At 39.8% G+C, this 23,937-nt stretch overlaps 1 protein-coding gene across 1 annotated transcript in view; it reads left to right on the top strand.

Moving 5' to 3' along the window:
- The window catches only part of GSDME (gasdermin E), an 82,253-nt gene extending 61,580 nt beyond the window's left edge, over positions 1-20,673 (top strand). Inside the window, exons 7-10 of the mRNA XM_075827274.1 lie at positions 4,365-4,492; positions 8,187-8,373; positions 17,135-17,208; positions 20,436-20,673. Of these exons, the coding sequence (XP_075683389.1) occupies positions 4,365-4,492; positions 8,187-8,373; positions 17,135-17,208; positions 20,436-20,672 (626 nt within the window). The 3' untranslated portion in view covers position 20,673. The remainder of the gene's footprint in view (positions 1-4,364; positions 4,493-8,186; positions 8,374-17,134; positions 17,209-20,435) is intronic.
- Positions 20,674-23,937: the final 3,264 nt, after the last annotated feature.

Consider the following 23,937-nt stretch of genomic DNA (forward strand, 5'->3'; position numbering starts at 1 on the left):
GGAGTCTGGCCGCCGGGGATTCCGCTTATACAGGAAGCTACAGTGGCGCTATCTACGGGGGATGGGAGGTTTGCGATCTTCAGGCAGGGGGGAGCTATCTACATGGAGGGGCGCTATCTACAAGACTGAAGTCCACGGCCAGCGATCTTGCGATGCTCTGGCCGGGGATTCGATTGTTGAAAGCCCTGACTTCACTGTCATTATATGGACAGTAATGTCAAGGGCTTCCCCCGGGCTCAGCGCTCAAAAGTCCTCGGCCAGGATCCATTTTTACCGCCTGTTACAAGGATTGTTTCCTAAAAAAACGGCCGGTAAAAACTGATCCATTGATTTGTATGGGAGCCATCTGACCGTGAAAACGGGCAAAAATAGGACATGTCCTATTTTTTGACGGCCAATATTCACGGCCTGTTGAAAAAATTACCATGTGAATACACCCATAGAACTTCATTGTTCTGAAAACGGCCGTTAGAAAAACGGCCATCGCACTACTATATTTTCACTGTGGTGTGAATGTAGCCTTTGTATACGACTTTTGCTAAATTCCTTCTGGATTGGTAGGAGGATCAACATGTCTTTAACGAAGATATGATTGGCTACACACATCACTTTGCTTTATACATCGATGATGTACTGGTTATCTGGCAAGGTGATTTGGAAATTTTTCACCAATTTGTTGAATTTTTTTCACCTCCCAGATTTGACAGTTTGTTTCAATGACGTTATACAGAAACAAACTAAAATGTGTAGGAAACTCGCTTCTACCAATAGTCTGACCAGGCATAGCTGCCACCCACCCAGTCAGAAAGGAGGTATTTTCATAGGACAAATTTAAGAGGAAAGTGAATTTGCTAGTTAGATACTTCTTACAAGCAGGACTTGTTATGGATGCTTAAATTCCAAAGGTGATTCACCTAGAACTCTAAAAAGGGCCTTCCATAGAGCTAAAGAAACAGATAGAATTGCACTTTTGGCCGATAAAAGAAAGACAAAGGAAGAACAAAAAATTGTTCTATGTATAAGTACCTAAATGATTTTTTAAATCAAGACAAAAAAGAAACGAACCCTAACTGTCTATGTGTGAAATTGACCAGATGTTACACGTGGTGATTTTAGTAGCTGTTTCTATATTTCTCCAAATTAATTATCAACCCAAGGAATAGAATTAATAATATTGAACAGTTCATTAACTACAAAACCATGGGAGTTATATATTGTCAAGTGTACATGTCCTCTACTGTACTGTAAAATATTGCACAATCCAGGAATTTGAACCCGTGTCTTATTCACCCATGTAGATTAATGCAACGTTTCATCCCTCTAACAGGGACTCTCTCAAGAATTTTTTTAAGGATTCCAATTTCTCATGAAACAAATTCAATTGCGATGTGCTAGCAAAACCCGACAGGCTGCAATCCACACCACAACCACTGGGTGTCCACCCATAGACACAAATAGCATAGACATCTCATTAGTTTCACAAAATATATATATATATTTTTTTTAAAGCTGATCATCTCGCGCCACACATCTCAGGATATGTTGAGATCAGAGAAAAGGTAAGGAAGGACACCTCTGTATGCCATTGTATACCTATATACAGAGGCATATATCAGAGCCTTTTGACAGAGGTATATGCCGTACAATACTTCCGATGTAGGGCTGAAACACACTGTGAACACAGCCTAACAAATAATGTAATCATTACCACATAACAATGCACAAATTAAATAACAATCCATAATGGTTGTGAACATAATAAAAAATATAACAGCACAGAAATAGAAAATTATTACAACCGGTGTCTGTGGTGGTACATTTTATAGCAGTGAATGGGTAATGGATCCGCCACTAGATTTCACAGTACAAACTGCTGCATGCATTATTAAATAGATCTCTTAGACATGAGGAAGCTTGGGGTAATTACTTTGAAAATCTGTGTAAGAATGACTGTATGATCTTTCTTTTTTTTTTAAAGTTTTCCTGCCTCATATCTTAAAATGAGCATTTTATGAGACCAAGTATGTTCATGATGTAAGCTAAATCACCGCCCACCTAGAGCTGACAAGCACCAATCAGTGTCCCTCATCACCCGCACCGTGCTGAAATCTCATACCTGCTCAGTGCAAGCTGCAGCCTCCCTGGCTCTGCAGTGAGAGCCTGGCTTCCAGCAGCAATTTTAGTGTAGAATTACAGCTTCTAACTTTATCTGGTGCTTTCTATTAATGAAGAGCCAGGGAGGCTGCAGCTTGTACTGAGCATGTGCAAGATTTCAGCATGGTGCGGGGGAGGACGGACACTGATAGGAGCTTGTCAACTGTAGGTGGTTGGAGGTTGAGATTACATCATGCATATACATGTTTCATAAAAAGATATTTCAGGCAGGAAAACTTTGAGAAAGGATTATACAGCCACTAGCAATATAGCCCGTTTTGTGAAAATTCTGCCCACTAATATGCCATCACGCTGCCACCCGTATGTCACCACTCTTTCCCCTGTATGCCATCACTGTACCCTGTATGCCAGCACTCTGTCCCCTGTGTATGCCATCACTGTACCCTGGGTATGCCATCACTGTCTCCCGTATGACATCACTATCCACTGTGTGTCACCACTCTACCCCCTGTATGCCCATTGTGCCAAAAATACAATGGGCTCTAGAAAACTCTTGTTGGTCAGTTCTGTAACTTTTCAAGAAACATTAAAATAGGGGCAGGAGATGTGGACCCATTCCGTGTGTTGCTTCATAGTTTCTTGTCGTCCCCCCCTCCCATATCTATTATACTGACTGCATGCACACACTGACCTCCAGATTGTGATAGAGTCCCTTACTCAATACCCTTCTACTGGCGCAATGTAGTCCACTTTACAGCCACACTGGGAGAGTCCACTACTCAATACGCCTCTTCCTGTAGCGGAGGATTAGATGGGGAAGAGGGCTTATAAGTAGTGGACTCTCCCAGCGTGGTTGAAGAGCGGGTTTCCTTGTGCTTCCTTCTTTAAAAAGCGAGTTGGCAACGCCGCTTGCCTTTTATGCTGTGGGTTTAGTGGTGAAAATGCTGGTGACAGGTTCCCTTTAGAATAGTCCATGCAGGGAGATGAGTGGTAGGCTGAGATACCGTGCCTCAGCAGTTACAGTTAGCACTATGTATGTCTGCGTCAACCTGACACTGATTGTTTTACGTGGTAATACCATGTGACCGCTGCAGCCAATCAGAGTAGAAATGAGTCATTGGCAACACGGCTTGCCTTTTATGTATTAGTATGATGATTCTTACACAGATTTTAAAAGTAAGCACACCAGCTTCCTCAGATCTAAGAGCTGTAATTAATAATTAATGCCGTTTATATTGTAAAATCTGTTGACAGATCCTTTTTAAGTCTGGGCTATGCAACAGCTTAACGTTAGACAGGTAGAAGTTGACAATAGTGTTATGGACAGCAGGAAAATCATAAATTTGAATACCGAGCCAGCCACGAGCGCCATCAATGTTAACACTTGTGCCCCTGATTTATGATGCTTACATCGGTGTAACATGTCTGGGAGCTAATGGCTTTTTCATTTTATTGATGTGCATTAAATTGGAGTTTAATACATTTTGGATTTAAACTATAGTGAGGCAGGAGCGAAATTTAGCTCATCTTATCTCCTGCTCTTATCTCCTACTCTCATTCTTCAAAGTCACAGAGGTAGTGCATGAATCGATCAGCACGTAGAAACAATATTACCACTTCAAAGCACGTAAAAGTGGTTACAAGATAAATATTGATACTAAAGTGTCAGTGTCTGCATTCAGTGTAATCAGCATAAAACCTAATGTGAACCTTAATAACATCTAAATAAATATACTGTCAAATACAATAAACCCAATATTGTGAATGACAAAAGGGCACGATATAAAAGGAACAAGTATTAGTGCCCTCGATCAAGCCCTGCTTAGCTCCTATTTGCAAGATTCTTTATTCAACTCTGTGGGTGCAAAAAATATATTTTTTTCGGAAAAAAAAGAAAAATGCTGTCTTGTAAAAAAGGTAAAATACATTTTAAGTTTTATCGATTCAAAGAGTTGCAGCTAGTACGGGTAAAATTATTGGGTTAACTATAATAACCATCAGTCGTTTATTTTGTACAAAGAACCCCACCTGCCACTCTTGATCTGCTATATTTACCTTTGTATACAATATTGTACTGTACTGCAGGAACAAATCTATGAAACGGTTTTTATCTTCTGAAAAGATGTTTTGCTATGTGAGATATTAATACTAATACTATTAATACTATTTTTTTTTTATCATACGGCTGTTTCATGGCAGCATAAATGCAGTTTGATTTTTTGTTTTTCTTCCCTTTCTTCTTTTAAAAGACATATTGGAGTTTACCAAGCGCTTTGATTTATTAAAAGAGCTTTCTGAGACCCAGTGTGAAGAGCTGTATAATCTGCTTTGTGAAATATTAGATGATGGGCAAATAGTCACTCAAATACAGGCCGTGGTAAGATCAGCCGACTGTTCGATTTTTGTTGTGTTGCATGTTAAATAAGGTGTCTTTGAAGATTTTGTCTTTCAAATGCAACAGATAAGTGTTGTTAACCCATTTACTCGAGCAGATATTCCTATTAGCGTTCACCAATATAATAGCTTAGACATTCACTTTAAAGGGTAACTAACCTTTCATATAGCTTGTGACATGTCAGAAGTTTTGATTGGTGGGGGTCTGAGCACTGGGACCCCCACCATTTGCTAAAACGGAGCGGCAGAAGTGTGAGCGCTGAGCCGCTTAGTTTCTGATCCGCTTTTCTCGGAAAGCCGATGTAACGATGTACAAGTTCAATAGAAAGTCTATGACCCTTACACCATTACAATGGCTTTCCGAAAAAAGCATATCAGAAACTAAGCGGCTCACCGCTCACTCGAGCGCTACTAATGCTTCGTTTTAGTTATCGGTGGGGGTCTCAGGGCTCAGACCCCCACCAATCAAAACTTCTGACATGTCAATAGGACATTTCGGAAGTTTTCTGAAAGTTTAGTTACCCTTTAAGGCTACACAGGCAACATTCAGGACTTTGCTGCATTGTGACTCAGGCTCTCAGAAAAAGTGTTAACCTTGTTATTACATCTATAACAACATAAAGCAATGTCAGTGTCATGGTACCGTTAAACTCAAAAAAACATTTTAGCCAGACATGGCACAATCTACCCAGTAAGCGACCTCCAAGGTCTGCAGGGCAAGTCCTAAAACGACCCTTACTGTAGAGGAGCCCTACCTACAGAGGGACTGCCACCCTGATAAGAGCGATTCTACTATCAGGAATCTCCCAGTAACCCGGATCGATCCCTGTTGGAAGCTATGGAATATCAGGATGACCACTGGGCAGTCGCTGATTGGCAGTATGCATAGAACGGTATATAAAAAGTAAAAGGTAAACCAGAAAGCACTAAATAAATCCAACAGGACAATAACCGCAAAAGGCTAACCAGAAAGCACATAATAGTTACATAGTTAGTATGGTTGAAAAGAGACATATGTCCATCAAGTTCAACCAGGGGATGGGAAAAAGGGAAAAGATGAAACAAAAATTCTACACATTCATATAGGAGTAGATATTTTTTCGTTCTTGGAAATTATCTAAGCCCTTTTTAAAACCATCTACTGTCCCTGCTGTTACGGCTCCTGCGGTAGGCTATTCCACAGAGTCACAGTTCTCACAGTAAAGAAGGTTTGTCGCCTCTGCAAATTGGAACTTTTTTTTCTATAGACGGAGGGAGTGCCCCCTTGTTTTTTCAGGGGGTTTTGCATGAAACAGGTTTTCACCATATTTTTCGTATGTGCCATTCATATATTTATATAAGTTAATCATGTCCCCCCTTAGTCGTCTCTTTTCAAGGCTAAATACGTTTAATTCTTTCAATCTTTCCTCATAACTTAGATTCTCCATGCCCCTTATTAGATTAGTTGCTTTCCTTTGTATTTTTTCCAACTCCAGGGCATCCTTTCTATGAACTGGAGCCCAGAACTGAACTGCATATTCTAGATGAGGCCTCACTAATGCTTTGTAAAGTGGTAATATTATATCCCTGTCCCGCGAGTCCATGCCTCTTTTAATACACGACAATATTTTGCTGGCCTTTGAAGCAGCTGATTGACACTGCATGCTGTTATTTAGTTTATGATCTACAAGTACATCCAGATCCTTTTCAACAAGGGACTCTCCCAGTTTAGCTCCCCCTAGGACATATGATTCATGCAGGTTGTTGGTACCCAGATGCATAACTTTACATTTATCTACATTAAACCTCATTTGCTAAGTGGATTCCCAAACACTTAGTGTGTACAAATCCACTTGCAATTCACGAACATCTTCCATAGGCTGAACATTACTACATAGCTTGGTGTCATCTGCAAAAATAGAAATAGTGATATTAATCCCATCCTCTATATCATTAATAAATAAGTTGAATAATAGGGGTCCCAGCACTGAACCCTGGGGTACACCACTTATAACCGGTGACCATTCAGAGTAGGAATCATTGACCACAACTCTCTGGATACGGTCCTTGACCCAATTTTCAATCCAATTACAAACTATACTTTCTAAACCTATAGTCCTTAATTAACCCATTAGACCTCTATGGGGGACAGTGTCAAATGCCTTTGCAAAGTCCAAAAACACTATATCCACATGTCTAGGCTTCTACTCACCTCTTAATAAAAACAAATCAGGTTTGGTTAACAATTTCTTTCCTTAGTAAAATCATACTGGCTTCACTTATAATACAATTTTTTTTTGTCACATACTCCTGTATATAGACCCTCAATAGCCCCTCAAACATTTTTCCCACAATGGATGTTAAAGAGAAACTTTCAACTGCCCATACATGTGCAGCATGTAATTGGCAGGGCTTCACGAATCCTGGGGCACTTTACATTTTTTTTCCTACCCTCCTCTGTTATTTAGATATCGGTGCCGTTCTATTTGGCGCCCGATATTTAAATAACCCTCTGAACTGTCAATGGTGCATGTAATAGCAAGGGGGCGTGTTACTATGGCTGAGACACTGTCCAATCCGCTACGGACAGTGCCACAACAAGAGCTGGAGAGAGGAGAGCATGTACACGCACAGCTCAGAGCTATGCACGCGCAAGCTCTCACTCACTCTTTTGCTCTCGGCAGATAAGTACAAGATTGTGTGATTTCTCACGAGAGATCACACACAGTCTTATCCTTGTCTGCCGAGAGCTGAAGAGTGAGTGAGAGCGTGCGCGCGCACAGCTCCGAGCTGCGTGTGCGCAGGGCAGACAAGTACAAGACTGTGTGATCTCTCGCAGGGAACAATGGGGGGGTCCCTTGTTTAAGCGGAGACAATAGCGCAGCATGCTGCGCTATTGTGTTTCTTAATCTTCCAACGATTATGTGAACAAGGCCTTACACAGCAGGGAAAAAAAACTGCAAATACATATAAGATATATAGACACACCAGACACGTAAATAGATAGATAAAGATATATAGATAGAGCAGTATGACTCATAAATAAATCATAAAAAGAGCATGAATAGGCTGAAGTCCTGCGAATACCCACCACACCCAACACACATTTCGCTAATTGCTTCGTCTGGCTATTCTATCTAGTAAAAACAAAATAAGAAAAATAAAAAGTTAAACGTAACTGACCCATTATATATCAATGGGGAGGAGGGGGATATAAAACTAATCCTAACAAATCTTGAGAAGTCCATAATGGATCATGACATATCAGTCCTATCCATTATAGATTGTGTAAAACCAGAAGCCATGATGCTAGTGTGAACAGAGCCTAATTTGTTATGTATGTTAATATCAATCTAATAAATTCGGTATTTGAGAATTGATGATCCTGCTCAGATAAATGCAAATATGCTGTTGTACATTATTTTGCAGTTAAAAATCAACTTGCCAGGCAAAACATCATCGGCTGGAAGGATTTTACTATATAGACACATCAATATGGATCTGGCCGAGGGGCATAATTAACATGCTTGTTTTTTCTATTTGCATCATTGCTCTTCTAGTGTTTAAATACAGCTCATTTTGCTCCAGTCTGCTCCGCTAAGCAGGGAGCTATCTGTACAGAGAGATCAGATGTTAGGCAGTTTTTTTTTTCTGCTGATTAATGATTGGTACACGATTGTCTGTTTTTTCTCTGGTAGGTAGAAGACATCTGTTTAGGATCCAAGCCTGGTTTGACATCTTTAAATGAATTAACATTTCCTCAGAAAGAATATGCACAAAAGATACTGTCTCTTGTAGGTTATGATATGCAAAACGAGAAGCTAATAGAACCATCTAAAAAGGACTTGATCACAGCCTTCCACATTCTCACCAGTGCACTGGATGGTAATACATTTATTTATTTCAGTATAAAAAGTGTGTTCTTGTTAAAAAGTGGATTTATTAAATGTTTTCCCTTCATTTGACAGCACAACTTTTTAACATTCAGTCATGAACACCTTTTTTCATACTTTATTTTATTCCACACTTGACAAGAATTTAATGGATGACTATAAATATCTTCAGGCACTCGGGTGTAAGCGTGCTACATGTTGACACGACAGTTTCAGAATATATATTGGTCTTGTGATAAATTTACGCAAAAAAATTGGAAATACGGTGAGAAAAGCCCTTGCTGATATTGTAAAATTTGAAGTATAAGAGTATATTCATACACATTAGCTTTGTTGCAGCAATTTTTATGACCTTTCCATTCATCAGAATGGAGATTGCAGAAATCCATGCAGATACTATAGAACAAAACCTGTTCGGATGTATGGAACGGATTTTCAGGATTTTATTTCGGATTAACAGTAGATTTCACATTGAAAAGGGTGAAATCTGCTGTGAACAACCGCAAAAGGATTAGAATGCTGCGGATTTGAAAATTCGCAGCATGCTTTGATTTCCATGCAAAAAAAATGTTCAGCAGCATGTGGATGAGATTTGTTCAAATCCCATCCACATGGGTGGTACTGTACTTGTACTGCTGGCAGCTCCCTTTACAATTTCCAGTCAATGACGTCCCAGATGTGTTAGGTGGGGAACAAGTCCGGAGACGATGCAGGCCATGGTAGCACATTTAGGCCACGCAGTCTGCTCACAGTAGCACGAGCAACATGCAGCCTGGCATTGTCCTGTTTAAAACGGCTTCTGGGTCACATTGGAGAAATGGCCGTACCACTGATTCCACGACCAAATCACTGTAACATCATGCTGTTAGGTTAACTGAAATTAAGACTAGAGGTGTTCGGCTACTCTACATTATACCACCCCACACCGTAATCCCAGAAGTAGGACCGGTATGATGTTTCCTAATCCCTTGTGACGGCTCCTTGTACCCCCGGCTCTTCTCTGTGCTGCTGGCCTCCTGGCATGGCGTTTCATCCCATGTGACTGTTGCAGCCGATCACAGGCTGTAGTGGTCACATGGACTAACACTAAGACAGTGCTGGGTCCCGCCCACTTGACGGTTTACTCGTACAGGTCACAGAAACTAACAGGACCGATAGCATGGGAACCCAGATAGTTAGAAAGAGAAGAAAACCAGCGCTGCAACAGCTGGAAAGCTGTCCAGCTAGTTTTAGATGTAACATGACATGGCGGGTCCTCTTTAAGGAGTTCCTATATATGCTGGAAACTTGTTGGCTGCTTTTACTTTAACGCGTACCAAACTCTATTTTGTTTTAGGTCATGAGACTTTGGCGCCAAGGTCATCTAATGCAATGCTCTACCATTCCTCCCCTATTGTCAGATAGAGGCATGTTTGAGGTCATTGTCATTGTTAAAAATAAACTAATTAGCCAACTAGGTGCAAACAAGATGGAATGGCATTTCATTCAGAATGCTGTTAGCCATGCTGGTCAAGTATGCCTTATAAATAAAGCGCCAACTGTGTCACCAGCAAATCACCCCCACCACATAAGACCTACTCCTCTCTTATGCTTTGGCTGAAACCAAAAATCTCAAATTTGGACCTTTAAAGAGACTTCTTTTATTCAGTGCATTTTTTAAAATTAATTCTATAATGAAGAGACAATTCTCTGTCTCCTCTGAACAGTTGATATTGAGGTGTGCAGGTGTGTCCAAAGTTTAGATAAATAGTTAGGCTGGCATCTCATGTTGCGGCCTAAATGCATTTTTGATGCAAATCGCGGCAAAACCACACCATTTTGCTGCAAAATTTGTGAAATCGCGGCAAAAAACGCATTTAAACCGCGACGTGAGATCCCAGCAATGGATAGATTGATGCCTAACTGTATATAAAACCATAAGTACAGTTTTATGTATAGTGTACAAGCAACTGAATATTGCTTATTGCATGCTGGAATATCACAGTGCAGAGAAGCAGCTGTGTATTACTAAATTCATTGCGTTAAATGATTCAGAGTAATGGAAACACAAGATTACACAGGACATGTAATAAGTAAAATGTTTCATAAAGACATAATAAATTGTGTTAAGAGTCTATCTAAGTGTTTTAGTGTTTGTCGCCAAAAAAATTTCACACTTGAAGCAGCATTTTAAATGCAGATTTTGTGGGGTTTTTGATATAGCACTAAATCTTTTGCACTAGATAAATTTTGCATGACATTATTCCTCCGTTACTGCGCATCTAATAGCATCAGATGATACAAAGTGACAACATTTACCATAGATAGAGATTGTGACATTTTTCCCAGAGATGTTATTGTAATCATGATACAGACACATGGTAAAAACAAACTTAAAAAATAAATGAGTAATGTTAAAGAGGCTCTGTCACCAGATTTTGCAACCCCTATCTGCTATTGCAGCAGATCGGCGCTGCAATGTAGATTACAGTAACGTTTTTATTTTTAAAAAACGAGCATTTTTGGCCAAGTTATGACCATTTTCGTATTTATGAGCATTTGCAGGTAAGTAGCTACATGGACTTACCTGCAAACGCCGATGCTGCTGCAGAATCATCTGTAGCCTCTGGTGCCGACACGATGCAGGACCTGTGAGTGACGTCACAGATCTGCACTGCCAGAAGCTGGGCGTTCTGAAGAGAAGTGGATGATACTTCTCATCAGAAAGCCCAGCTAGTAAAAGTAGTAAACACGCCCCGATGTACGCACATAATACACGCCCAGTTGTACTTTTACTTTTCAACACGCCCAGTTGTACTTTTGCAAGCCTCATTTGCATAAATACGAAAATGGTCATAACTTGGCCAAAAATGCTCGTTTTTTTAAAATAAAAACGTTACTGTAATCTACATTGCAGCGCCTATCTGCTGCAATAGCAGATAGGGGTTGCAAAATCTGGTGACAGAGCCTCTTTAAGGTGAACACCCTGTGTCCATATTCTCAGTCAGCGAGACATTAATCAATTATAATGATAATATAGCGTTGCTTTACATGCAACAAAATGCTGCTCTAGATAGATATCAACGGAAATATCCCACTTGGCTGAGAGCAGCTTTTATTGTTCCATATTTATTTCACGAGGAAGGGCAAACTGTAAGGGCCTGTTCACATCAGCATTTTGTGTGTTTCCGTTGAGGGGTTCCGTCTGAGCTTTCCATCGGGGGAAACCCTCAATGAAAAGGCAAACGGAAACCATAGCTTCCGTTTGCATCACCATTGATCTCAATGGTGACGGATACTTTGCTAATGGTTTCCACTTGTCACCGTTGTGAAAAAGGTTCCGTTGTTTTGACGGAATCGATAGAGGAGTCGACTGCGCTATTGATTCCGTCAAAACAAACGGAAACCTTACACAACGGTGACAAATGAAAACCATAAGCAACAGAAGCATTACCATTTAAATCACTGGGGGTGGTCCAACGGAACCCCTCCAACGGAACCAACGCTGATGTGAACCCAGCCTAACCTATTGCACAGAACTGGGAAATCCCATTAGGGAGAAGCATGGCAAGTTTGTACTATTTACAAGCTGGCTACCTTGTCCTTGTGCAGTCCAGAGTAAATGTAGGATAGTCCGGGGAACAGTCTGAACTAAACAATGTCAGGCTCCATACCAGAGGCAGATTTAAGAGTTAAAGTAGGTAACAAAGCACCAGATCCCGACCCATCTCAGGTTCTGGTATTTCGAACTCCGACACGCTCTTTGGTCACAATTTGCTGGATATAATGTTAGATTATGTACATCACCCGTGGAGGATTGGGTGACACAGAAGACGTTGGCTAAACCATTATCCGTGCTTTATAGACAGTTGTTGAAGGTATCTTCCAATAAACTTGATAGAGCCCTGGACCGATGGTCTCAGACTCTTCCCTCTGTATCTACTGACGATCATAAAGAAATGCTATCTGCTCTAACAGGCCCCTTAATATCTGCACGAGATCATCTAATTCAATGAAAAAATTTTCACCAAATCTATTACACACCTTCCAAATTGTTTAGGATGGGACGCATACCTGCTCCTGTCTGTACACGTTGCCAGGGAGCCGATGGCTCCTTCTTGCATATGTTTTGGGAGTGTCCAATTATTAATAATTTCTGGACTGAAGTATTGGAATTTCTTGAACTTAAAGTCGGACTCCATCGTATACTTGAACCAAAGGTTTGTCTTTTATTGCTGGTGGAAGAACTTGTACCCACTGTGGCCTTTAGGTCTCTTATGATGCGCCTCTTATTTTATGCCAAAAAAACAACACTCCTGAATTGGAAACATCCTAAGGTTTTTACGTTATCAGCATGGATTACGTTAGTAAACTCTACCCTGCCACTTTTTAAGCTCACCTATGAAGTACGTAGATGTCGTGATAAATTTGTCAAAATATGGAGCTCATGGATAGCTAATCCTCATACTAGCTTATAGACCTGACATGGACTGAGGTCTCTGACGTCTCTGTTTGCTCCCCCATTCCTCCGCTGAAAATTTCCCTTTGATCCTATTCAGAATGTATTTTCTATGAAAGGCTGTTAATTAGTGTCTTAGTTTTGTTTCTTTTTTTTTTCAACTGATCTAGCTGTCAATATGTGGGAAAATGTATCCGTGTGTTCTTTGTTCATAATGGACCGTATGTCTTTAATACTGTTGTATTTCCTATTCTACTTACCACTCAGGTTATATTTTTGTGCTTGTACCATTGTTTTGTTATGAGGTCTTAATAAAATTACCTAAAAAGTAGGTAACAAATATAAAGGTATAAAGGTTAAAACTGTTGAGGATGGCAGGATCATGGGATCAGGAACACAGGGGCACAGCAGGAACAGGAGCGGGCAAAATCACAGGATTAGGCACAATTCACCCGCAAACTCTGCATATACAAGACATCAAAAATAGGCAGGGAGGATGATAGCACTTGAAAGGTTGTAAAATGTTCTGCAGGTTGTGGGTTTAAAACACCAGAGAAGCCTGACTATTGCTTTGTCAGAACATGTCAGAATATTAAACAAAAGCACAAAACATCTCGAACTAGCACTTGACGGGAATGTATTACTTTATTCTCCTTTTTAATTAAAAATATATACTGGCATTTTTGTCTAATCTATTTTTATTTTCTAATTGGATATTTCTATGGAAAGTGTTGTGGGCATGCTCTGTTATTTACAGAGGTCACTGCAGGGAGGTGGAGCTGTGCTGTCCCTCTCACCTATTGTCAGTGGTGTGATCCTGTATTATCTGCCTCCAGCTTTATAAAAGAGTTGTTACTTTGTATTGTAAACCTTCCTCTGATAATAATAAGATGAATGCTGACCCTCCCCACAAGGTACACAGTACTAGCTAATTACGTGCAGATTTTACAGAACAAAATCCGCATGGAAAACATAACGATTTTCTGTCAGATTTGCAGCAGTCTAATGTACTCAACGAGCGTCACACAAGAAAGGGATTTAAGTAAATTCCTACAAATCTGTATGATCTTCCTGTAGTCTGGTGTAATACATAGTGTTTAAGAACTGCTTTTGTTTTAGCCGTATAAAGTCACATCTGTTCAGTATGACTATGGTACCCCTTTGCTGGTTTTATTAAAATGTCCTTATTTTCCCTTAAGGACTTTATTGCCATCTGCTCCTGTTCAGTTTTGCTCAGTATTTGCAGGATCGTGTATGTAATTTCTCACACTGTGTTTGGTAGATTCACTTTTTTTATCAAATCTATCTATTTTTTCATCAAATCTAGGAATGAATCCTAGTACATTCTATGGAAATGTTTAGCAGTGTCTCCTTCTCCTTTGTTCTAGGAGCGGTTACCAAAAATTGATGTACTGGAAAGTGAATCTCCCAAACTCAATGTAAAGACAACCTAAGACTATTCATTTATTGGTCCAACATAGGGTTGGTACCTGGTTTAGACATCCATAAGGGCATCTTTGTTTAGTTGATGTATTTTTGGTTAGAGTTGCTTGTGTTGTGGTCCTCCTTGTCATGGAATTTATCCTTAACCCCTTGCTACCCTGCGAGATTGCTTGTATATTGTGTCTCACCGACAGGCACTGAAGCTTTGGAATACTAAGTTTTCCAAAGCATTATAATATGATCTCCGCTTAGAGGGAATAATTAAAAAAAAATGTTAAATACAGTGCATTGACATTTTTTTCCAAAAAATAAAAAAATATCCCCTTTTTCACATTAAAAAATATTTTATTCAGTAAAAAAAAATACATGTATGGTATTGCCGCAATTGTAACAAATAAAGATAAAAGATAAAATAAAATTCACTGCTCGGTGAATGTCGTAAACAAAAATTGCAAAAAAAAAAACAACTTGTTGCAGATTTACTTTTTATCTCCCATCCCCTCCTCCGAAAATAAAATTAATTGAATGAGTTTTTTTGCAAACCAAAAGGGTGCCAATAAAAATAAGAACTCGTCCCACAAAAAAACAAGTACGGTGATGATGAAAAAACAAAATCAATGTGTGCAAATCAATAGGAAAGTGTGTTTTTCTGATCTTTTCAATGCATAAATGAAGACATTCCAAGTAACGTCCACCTTGCTTGAACAGTATGATACATGATAGAATAAATACACAGCAAATGAGATATGGAGCAACCACAGCACGCACAGGCTTTGGACTTGTATATGCATATGTGACTAGAATAACCCTTAGTAAGATGTCATTGTCTTTTTAGTCAGATATAATAAAAGCCGACTGCTTAAAAAAATTGATGTTGATTTAAGGATTATACCAGCATCTCAATGAAAATAAAATATTATCAAGTCACAGAAGAGCATATTATTCACACATCCGTGAGAGCTGTGTTGCTATGGCACTTGGCAAGATGGACATCTCTTGGATGCCCCCCAAATGGAATCACAAATTGTATCTGTTTTGTGGCGTTTAACATATCTTTTTATTGCCACTTCTTAATATTTAACTAATTGTTCCCAAGTTCATTCTAAAGAGTCCTTCTGCCAGAGGTATTATACCCGTAGCTTGCCGATTGTTGTTCTAATAGGGTCACTACAGTCTAATAGCATTGTAAAGAGTACTGCCAAGTTATTATTCAGTTTACTCCTGATTTTAGCAGGAATTACAAGGGTTAAAAATCACATCTAAAATTTATCAAAGGCAAAGGTTAGAAAAAGCACAAATTAGTGGTGCAAAGGCATAGCAGGGGTTACATGAAATTTAGACCATTCCAAATGCACCAGACTTTATTATTAGTATTATTATTAATAGAATGGGTCTTTTAATAAATAGAGCACAATTCTCGCCAACTACCCTCTCAAGTTTATTTTGTGCAAAATATAGCATTATTAATAAATTTGGGTCACAGAATTTACTTTTTTGCAGTTTTAAAAAGTATAGAAGACAATGTTTTTGAGCATTGTCAAAAACCTGTATCCAGATGTCAGTGTATCAAACTTTTACCAAAAGGATGTCTTTTGACATACACTATATGGACAAAAGTATTGGTACATCTACGTAATACACGTACAGGAGCTTTTATGGCATCTCATTCTAAATTCATAGACATTAATACCGAGTTGGTTCCCTTTTTGCAGCTAAAAAGCTTCCATTCTCCTGGGAAGGCTTTCTACAAGATTTTGGAGTGTGGCTGTGGTAATTTTTGCTCATTCATCATGAAGAAAATTTGTGAGGCCAGACACTGATGTTGGACAAGAGGGCTTGGCTCACAATATTCGTTTTAGTACATCCCAAAGGTGTTCAATGGGGTTGAGGTCAGGGCTCAGTGCAGGCCAGTCAGGTTCTTCCACATCAAACTCTCCCAACCATGTCTTTATGGACCTTGCTTTGTGCACTGGGGCGCAGACATGCTGGAACAGAAAAGGCCCTTCCCTAAACTTTTCCTACAAAGTTGGAAGCTACAATTGTCCAAAATGTCTTGGTGTGCTGAAGCATTAAGATTTCTCTTTACTGGAACTAAAGGCCTAGGCCAACCCCTGAAAAACAAACCCATAGCAGTATCCCTCCTCACCCAGCTTCACAGTTGGCACAATGCATTCAGGCAGGTAACGTTCTCAGTCACCAAATCCAGACTCGTCCATCAGACTGAAGCATTATTCGTCACTTCATCCTTGCTATCATTTCTTCACGTCATGAAACAGGCATACTTTAAACAGGGACTTGTACAAGATATAAAATGTTAGGAACACCCACTGTACAGTCCCCTTAGTGGAGGATACTTACCAACTGAATTAAATATACGGGTGTCTCAGTGTAAGGCTGGCCATACATTTTAGATAGCGGTCGGTCGGACCCTCGCTCGAACACATGCACGCTCGGAGTAAATCAAGTTAATATTGTATGGACATCTTGTAGATAGCGCTTTTTAAAGCATGACCGATTAACTGGTTTTGCATGTAGCAATGAAAGCCTTCCTGGTAATTATTGGGATTTGGTCATAAAATTGGAACAGGAAAAATTATTAGTCCCATGGGTTTACATTAAATTGGGCATCTTTGGAAGGCAGTCTTGGATTTGACACTCTCCTTTCTTAATCTCATTTAAATATCTGCAATGTTTCCTTATTCCAATCTGTAAAGCCACATGCTACTGGCAGTACATTAAAATTGCATGAAGTTGTTGACTACCTCAGAATCTCCAGCACTACTTCCTCAATGTTGTCATAAATCATAGCCTATCTTCTCCGGAGTTGTTGCAATGATATGTACTCTGATAACAAAATGTGTGTTTCTTACAGAGATGCCAGACTCTGCCTTGACAATACTTGGTGCTTGTTGTAAACTTCATCTCCTGCCAGCTCTCTGTGCCCTGGTGAGTATGAAAATCACTCGTTTGTCTGTTTTGGAAAGTTTTGAGCCATCACTGCTGGTGCTTGGCTGGGTGATTCTTATGTGATTGTTATTAAATATTCTTTTTGAAGCGTTAATCCCTATATAAAAAAAAGTCACATCAAAAAGTTTCATCATACTGTTTCTATTATTTTCATCTTTTGAATGATTCGAGAAAGGCAATAGTTCCAATGTATAAAACGGAACATTTCTAAAGGCAAATGGAGCCAATACTTACCAAATAGATGACTAGTTTCAATCCCTACCCTTCGCTATTATATTCAAAGCTGCAATGATTGGTTGGGTTAATATTGAACCATTATGTATATGATGATATAGGGGAACTGTTGTACTTTTGTCACAACTTGTTTTTACGCATAAGGTCATTGTCCTCTGCACATCATCAAGTGCAATAAAGGGATTATTACACTTAGACAACTACTTCTATAAAGTCATCCAATCACCGCAGGTCCAACTCCTGGAACCTCTTAGGGTATGTTCACACGGCAGCGTCCATTACGGCTGAAATTACGGAGCTGTTTTCAGGAGAATGGCATGTTGCAGGCGTTTTTCGCAGCGTCCACTACGGGCGTAATTGGAGCTGTTTTTCTATGGAGCCAATGGAAAACGGCTCCAATTACGTCCCAAGAAAGTGACAGGCACTTCTTTGACGCGGGCGTCTTTTTTACGCGCCGTCTTTTGACAGTGGCGCGTAAAAAAAATGACCGTCTGCACAGAACATCGTAAAGCCCATTCAAATAAATGGGCAGATGTTTGCCGGCACGTTGGAGCCGTATTTTCGGACGTAATTCGAGGTTAAAACGGCCGAATTACGTCCGTAAATAGGGTGTGTGAACCCAGCCTTAGGGTGGATTCACATGTGACAAATTTTGTTGGAGAATTTCTGCAACTTAAAATCCGTTCCATTCACCTGAATGGTGTTGGATTTTTGGCAAGCGCATAAATTTCTTCAACAAAATCAGCCACATGTGAATTTACCCTTATGCAGCAATACAGCTTCCATAGTGCATCATAACTAGGCAGACTTGCCATTCAGGACTGTAGTAAACTAGGTAACAATACCTGTTGGAGCTGCGTTCCTGGTTCTATTGGTTGTGAGTGTCTCCGAGCTTTCCCTTCAAACAGCTACGAGAAATGTCTGAATAGAATTTTAATGACTTTGCAGAAAATGAAATGAAAGTTTTCTGGTGATTTTTGTTTTTATTTTAGGGGAAATTTCTTTTTGATCTTTGTTTTTTTTTGGACCTGAATTCTTGCAGGACAACCTTGCAGTGTATTTTAATTGGAAAAAGCAGTGTTTATATTAACTCTGAAATATATGGAAAGTTGCAGAAAAGCCACCAAAATGCAGATGAGCATTCAACACATGAATAGAGAACATGGAGTCTGAAATTTTGATACATTTTAAACTAGTAATGGGGAAGGAATGCTACTACAATAGACTTGGCAGGGATTGATAGCCCCAATAATACTCAAGTGTGTGTGTTGTGATTTCTCTATTTATTTAGTTAGCAAGGGCACACTGTTTTGGCTAGAGAAAAAGCATTTAGTATGCAGAGAAGATCAAACCACAGCTTGTCTGCTTATGACATTTTCTCAAGGATATCGCTGAGGCAGATTTCATTGTTATCGAGAATATGACATTTCATCACATACACTGCGCACATAAATGTAATTTACGGTTTAGGTATTGTATATTAGCTTGGTTATACGTATAGAGATTAGGCATTAAACCCAGTGATTTGAAAGGCACAAGAAATTAATACAAATTTAAATGAGGTGAATAAACTGGGGTGACAGCCTATTATATGCTCTGTGAAAAGACTGTCGGCATGGGGAAAACATACAAACTCCATTCGTATGTTAGGCCTTATGCACAAGAGCATTTTACAAATACGTACCTCCTCAGAGTTGTAGACTTAGGGTATGTGTACACGCTTACTTACGGAGCTGTTTTCAAGGGAAAAAAGCGCCTGATTTTCAGAAGTTTTTTTAGCAACTCGCGTTTTTCGCATCGTTTTTTACGACCGTTTTTGGAGCTGTTTTTCTATAGCGTCAATGAAAAACTGCTCCAAAAACAGCTGAAGAAGTGACATGCACTTCTTTTTCGCGGGCGTTTTTTTACGGCCCATCAGAACAGAACGGCATTTTTCCCATTGAAATCAATGGCCAGATGTTTGGAGGCGCTCTGCTTCCGATTCTTTGGCTGTTTATGGGCTGAAAATAAGCCATGTGCACATACCCTCAGACTTCTATAGGGGCCCTACTGTACCTTTGTACTCCTCAGTTTTCTTACAGGGTTCTTACAGAAAAATAAATCATGACATGCTCCATCGCATACCGTATTACAGAGGCATTCTCCCCTAGAAGCACCATATAGTAGCACGCGAAGTGCCTATGACTCTACAGTAAGGAGCTGTGGGGACTCCGCTTGCCACTGGACAGCCGCCATGCACGCCACTCTGTCTTGTGCACTGTAGTCAGCAACAGCACTTGTGAAGCAACAGCTCTACTGACTAAGGTTAAGGCAACTATGTTCAACACGGCTGTCAAATAGCCTGTTAATGGCTATGTGTTATTGTGGGTAAAACGGCCCTTTACCTGCAAAATCTTGCACCCATTAATGAATACACCTTTTATGGCCGCACAATTTTGCAGGTAAAGGGCCGTTTTATCCGCAACAATACGCGGCCTTTAACAGTCTATTTGACATCCATGTTGAACTTGGTGCCGGAGCGGTTGTTAGCCGCATCGTGGCCGGGTCAGTGCTGCTCCACGTGGCCTTCCCCTAAACCAACGTGCTGCCTAATCATTTAGAGATTAAGAAAATGGAAACTATGTGTTAACATAATACTCCACAGATTGAATGAAAACTTCTAGAGTATTTCTTCTATCACAATGCATTACTAAAAAATTTACTTCACTTTGATCTTATTTTAATTTTATTTATTTATTTATTTTCAATTCTTAAAGCAGTGGAGTGATTACAAAAATAACACCAATGTCAGACGTTCAGACCAGTTCGCATCAGCACATCTTGTAATTGAAACTTGTAAATAAGCGTATCTTCCTTGCTGCTAGCTATGCCTCACCAGAGCCTTATAGACTCAAGTGTTTGTTTAAAACTATAAATCATAACCTTACGGCCTCCAGGATTAACTGTGTTCCTGTATTTTTTTCTTTAATTAGCCAAACATCACATCAGATGAAGGACTTTGTTCAAGGACAGAACCATTGCTGTCTGATCTCATCGACCAAGGCACATTTCAGATTGTACAGAGGTTGTTCGCTTTATGTAACATGAGGCTGGAGATGAATAAAAAAGCCATGCATGTAGTAACCTTCAAGGATCCTGGCTTTCTCCCGCTTATTCTTTACATTGCCATGTCAGGTTTTCATGCATTAATAAAAAACCTAAAGATCTGAATTATGCTGGACTTTTCCCTTGGGCCCCACCATAGCAGCAAATGCATACAGTAAGCTATTCACTATATTGAATTTATTGAATTGTGAATCAGTAGTCAAAGGCACAAATCAAATTTGTCATATTTTATACGTATTGTATGTATTCATATCAGTGTGATTTTCTTATGCTTTTATTTTCTTTTTCAATAGGCACAATTTGTGTAGCATTTGCATAGTTACTTTCTTCTGAAAGATAAGTTTCTAGAATTCTAACAGATTCTAGTGACTAGTCCAGTGTGATGAAAATGTCCACCTTTTTAACACCTTTTTGTTTTTCGGTCCAGATTTCTTTTCTTAATAATGTCTTACTATATCTTTATAGCTGTTGGACCACTTTGTTCCTGATATAGAGCTTTGAATCTCTTGCATAGACATAGATTTAAAACATAACATGTAGGCTGCATGAAGACACCACGTGGGGGGTGTCTCAGGAGATTACTGCAAACTTTTAATATTCAGCTCGGTATGTAAATAAAATGCAGTAAGCTCTCTAAAGGTGACTGCAGACAGACAAAATTTATAGAAGCGCACCAGCTATTTTTCTTTTTTATGGCATGGGCTGATATTGAATAATAGTGTGGAGGCTCTGTGCATGTCTTGTATATACCTGTTTTAGTTATTGTGCCATTTATTGGTTGTCTGCAATCTTGGTTTCTTCTTCCCCTCTGATATGGTTCCCCTAATTTAGCCTACATTTCCCATGATTCTTCTGGCTTTGCAAGAGCAGAGAGGGCAGAGCCTCATCACACTGCACTTGCTCTGCTCTGAGTCCTATCTAAATGCAGCAAGTCATAGATCAGGAACATAGAACTTCTGTCCTCACACTGCAGTCTCCGTATACCCTAGGTTATGCAGCTTCAGTCTGTCTCCCCTGCCTCCAGCTCTTTGTCAGCTCTTGCAAGCAGGAGACAGGGGAGAGCAGACACTGTACTCTCTGCACACAGCACTCACACATAGTATAGTGTGAATTGGAAGTTTTTAACTCTGCAGCTAATCATTGTATGGACTCACCTATCATATCATTGCACTCCTGGTCCCATAGGGCAGAAATTATGTCTTCAGAAGCACTCTATGCATGGGGGGACATACACAAGAACAAGAAGGGTGGAGAGGGGATGGGCCTCAGTGCTGCAGGGAGGGATTTGATAGGTGATGATGTAATCCTGTAGTTCACAGGAAGTCAGTTACAGAGGAGAAATGACCTGCTACACATGAGAGCATGGCCTATAGGTGATCAGACTAAGATCACATGACAGCTACCCATAATGAAAAGTTTCAAAATGCATAGATGCAACTGAGCTGGGATGAAACATATAAAACTGCTAGAATATTGCTGGTGGGTTAGCGTGATGTGTGCAAAAAAAATAATTTTGATCTAACTTTTGTTCTATGCAGATTGCTCCGTATCAGAAAAATAGAGCTTTGACCCCCTATACAGATACAAGGACATTTTTTTCTATCAAAGCAGAATTTTGGACCTAAAAACGACATGTTGAAAGGTGGAGATTCACTTAACAAATAACATTATCCAGAATGTAAAAATCATCAGTTATTTTAGAGGAAGTACTTAGGTTCCTTACTTTTTTTTTTTTAAAACAAACTCTATCCATTTGTATACAGTATGAGGATATGCATCCTATATGACTAGACAGATTTTGTATTCCGGGGTCTGGGAGTGTTTGGTGGAAAGATATAATGGCCATATTGGTTGTCACCCAGCTTTCCCAGAAACTGATATACCTAAGAAACGACTGAACGGAAGTTGCCAGCAGACTTCACAGGTGATTTCTTTTAGGTGGGATGCTATGTATGCCTTTTTTTTACTGTTCATTTACTTCCTACTGTAAATGTAAAATTAAGAAACTTTCCACATAGTCTTCATTAAAAATGTCCTACCATTTTTCAGCTGTAGGGTCTGTATAACTTCTCCAGCCAGCTGGTGTACAGCAAATTCTGCCATAAAACTGAAAGCACACTGCTCCTGTTGTGGCTTACTCCTCTGCTCTCTCGACTGTTTTCCCTCCATTGTCTCAGTCTTAGGCTACATTTAAATGTGTTGGATGTGCACATTGCATATCCGACATGAATGCCTACATGATCCACCTTAGATATCTGAGACATTTCTATCGTGGATGTTCTGCGTGTGTGCAGCAGATCCACACGAGGATTATCCCCATGTCATTCAATAGGGCTAATTTTCAAATTTCCCATGTGGAATCTGTGGAAATAAGTAGCATCAATTTTTGGCAGCAGCATCTGAACGGGTTTGGGGAAAACCGATTCACATGCATGGGATGCAAGTTTTTTTTGCAGATTTAGGGTATGTTCACACGCTGAGCCAAAAACGTCTGAAAATACGGAGCTGTTTTCAAGGGAAAACAGCACCTGATTTTCAGACGTTTTTTGAGCAACTCACGTTTTTCACTGCGTTTTTCGCGCCGTTTTCGTGCCGTTTTTTCGGCCGTTTTTGGAGCTGTTTTCAATAGAGTCTATGAGAAAACGGCTCCAAAAACGTCCCAAGAAGTGTCCTGCACTTCTTTTGACGAGGCTGTAATTTTACGCGTCGTCTTTTGACAGCTATCAAATGACGACGCGTAAATTACAGGTTGTCTGCACAGTACGTCGACAAACCCATTCAAATGAATGGGCAGATGTTTGCCGACGTATTGGAGCCGTATTTTCAGACGTAAAACAAGGCATAATACGCCTCGTTTACGTCTGAAAATAGGTCGTGTGAACCCAGCCTTAACACAAAATCCATGTCAAATCTGAACGTAGCTTTAGAGATAGCAGCAGGGGGAGGGAGAATGTACATGGCTGATAAAAATGTTCAGGGAGGTCAGATCTCACAGACTGTTAGACCACACAGGCAGCAGATACGGAGGAAAGCACAGGAGGAATCTCACAGGTTATTAGTATAGATAGAAAGCAGTACAGGGATGAAGCTTTGCTAGTACATAAGAGCTAGTGAAGACAAGCAGCATCCTGGACTCAAAGCTAGCATGTATTACTGGGAGGGACACAACCACGTGACAAAAGGCTGAAACTAGGAGCAGGAAGCAAACCTAATATCAGTGCAACTTTTTAAACTCCAGGTAACCACTAACACAAGTAAAAATAATTGTTTTCCACGTCATTGCTGATCATAGCAGTTAATGCTACATCAATGAGTTTTACCAAAACATAAGGCTTTATACGGATGATATTATTGTGAGCCGTTCCCCAT

The sequence above is a fragment of the Rhinoderma darwinii genome, chromosome 5 (genome assembly GCF_050947455.1).
Source record: "Rhinoderma darwinii isolate aRhiDar2 chromosome 5, aRhiDar2.hap1, whole genome shotgun sequence".
Lineage (NCBI taxonomy): Eukaryota > Metazoa > Chordata > Amphibia > Anura > Rhinodermatidae > Rhinoderma > Rhinoderma darwinii.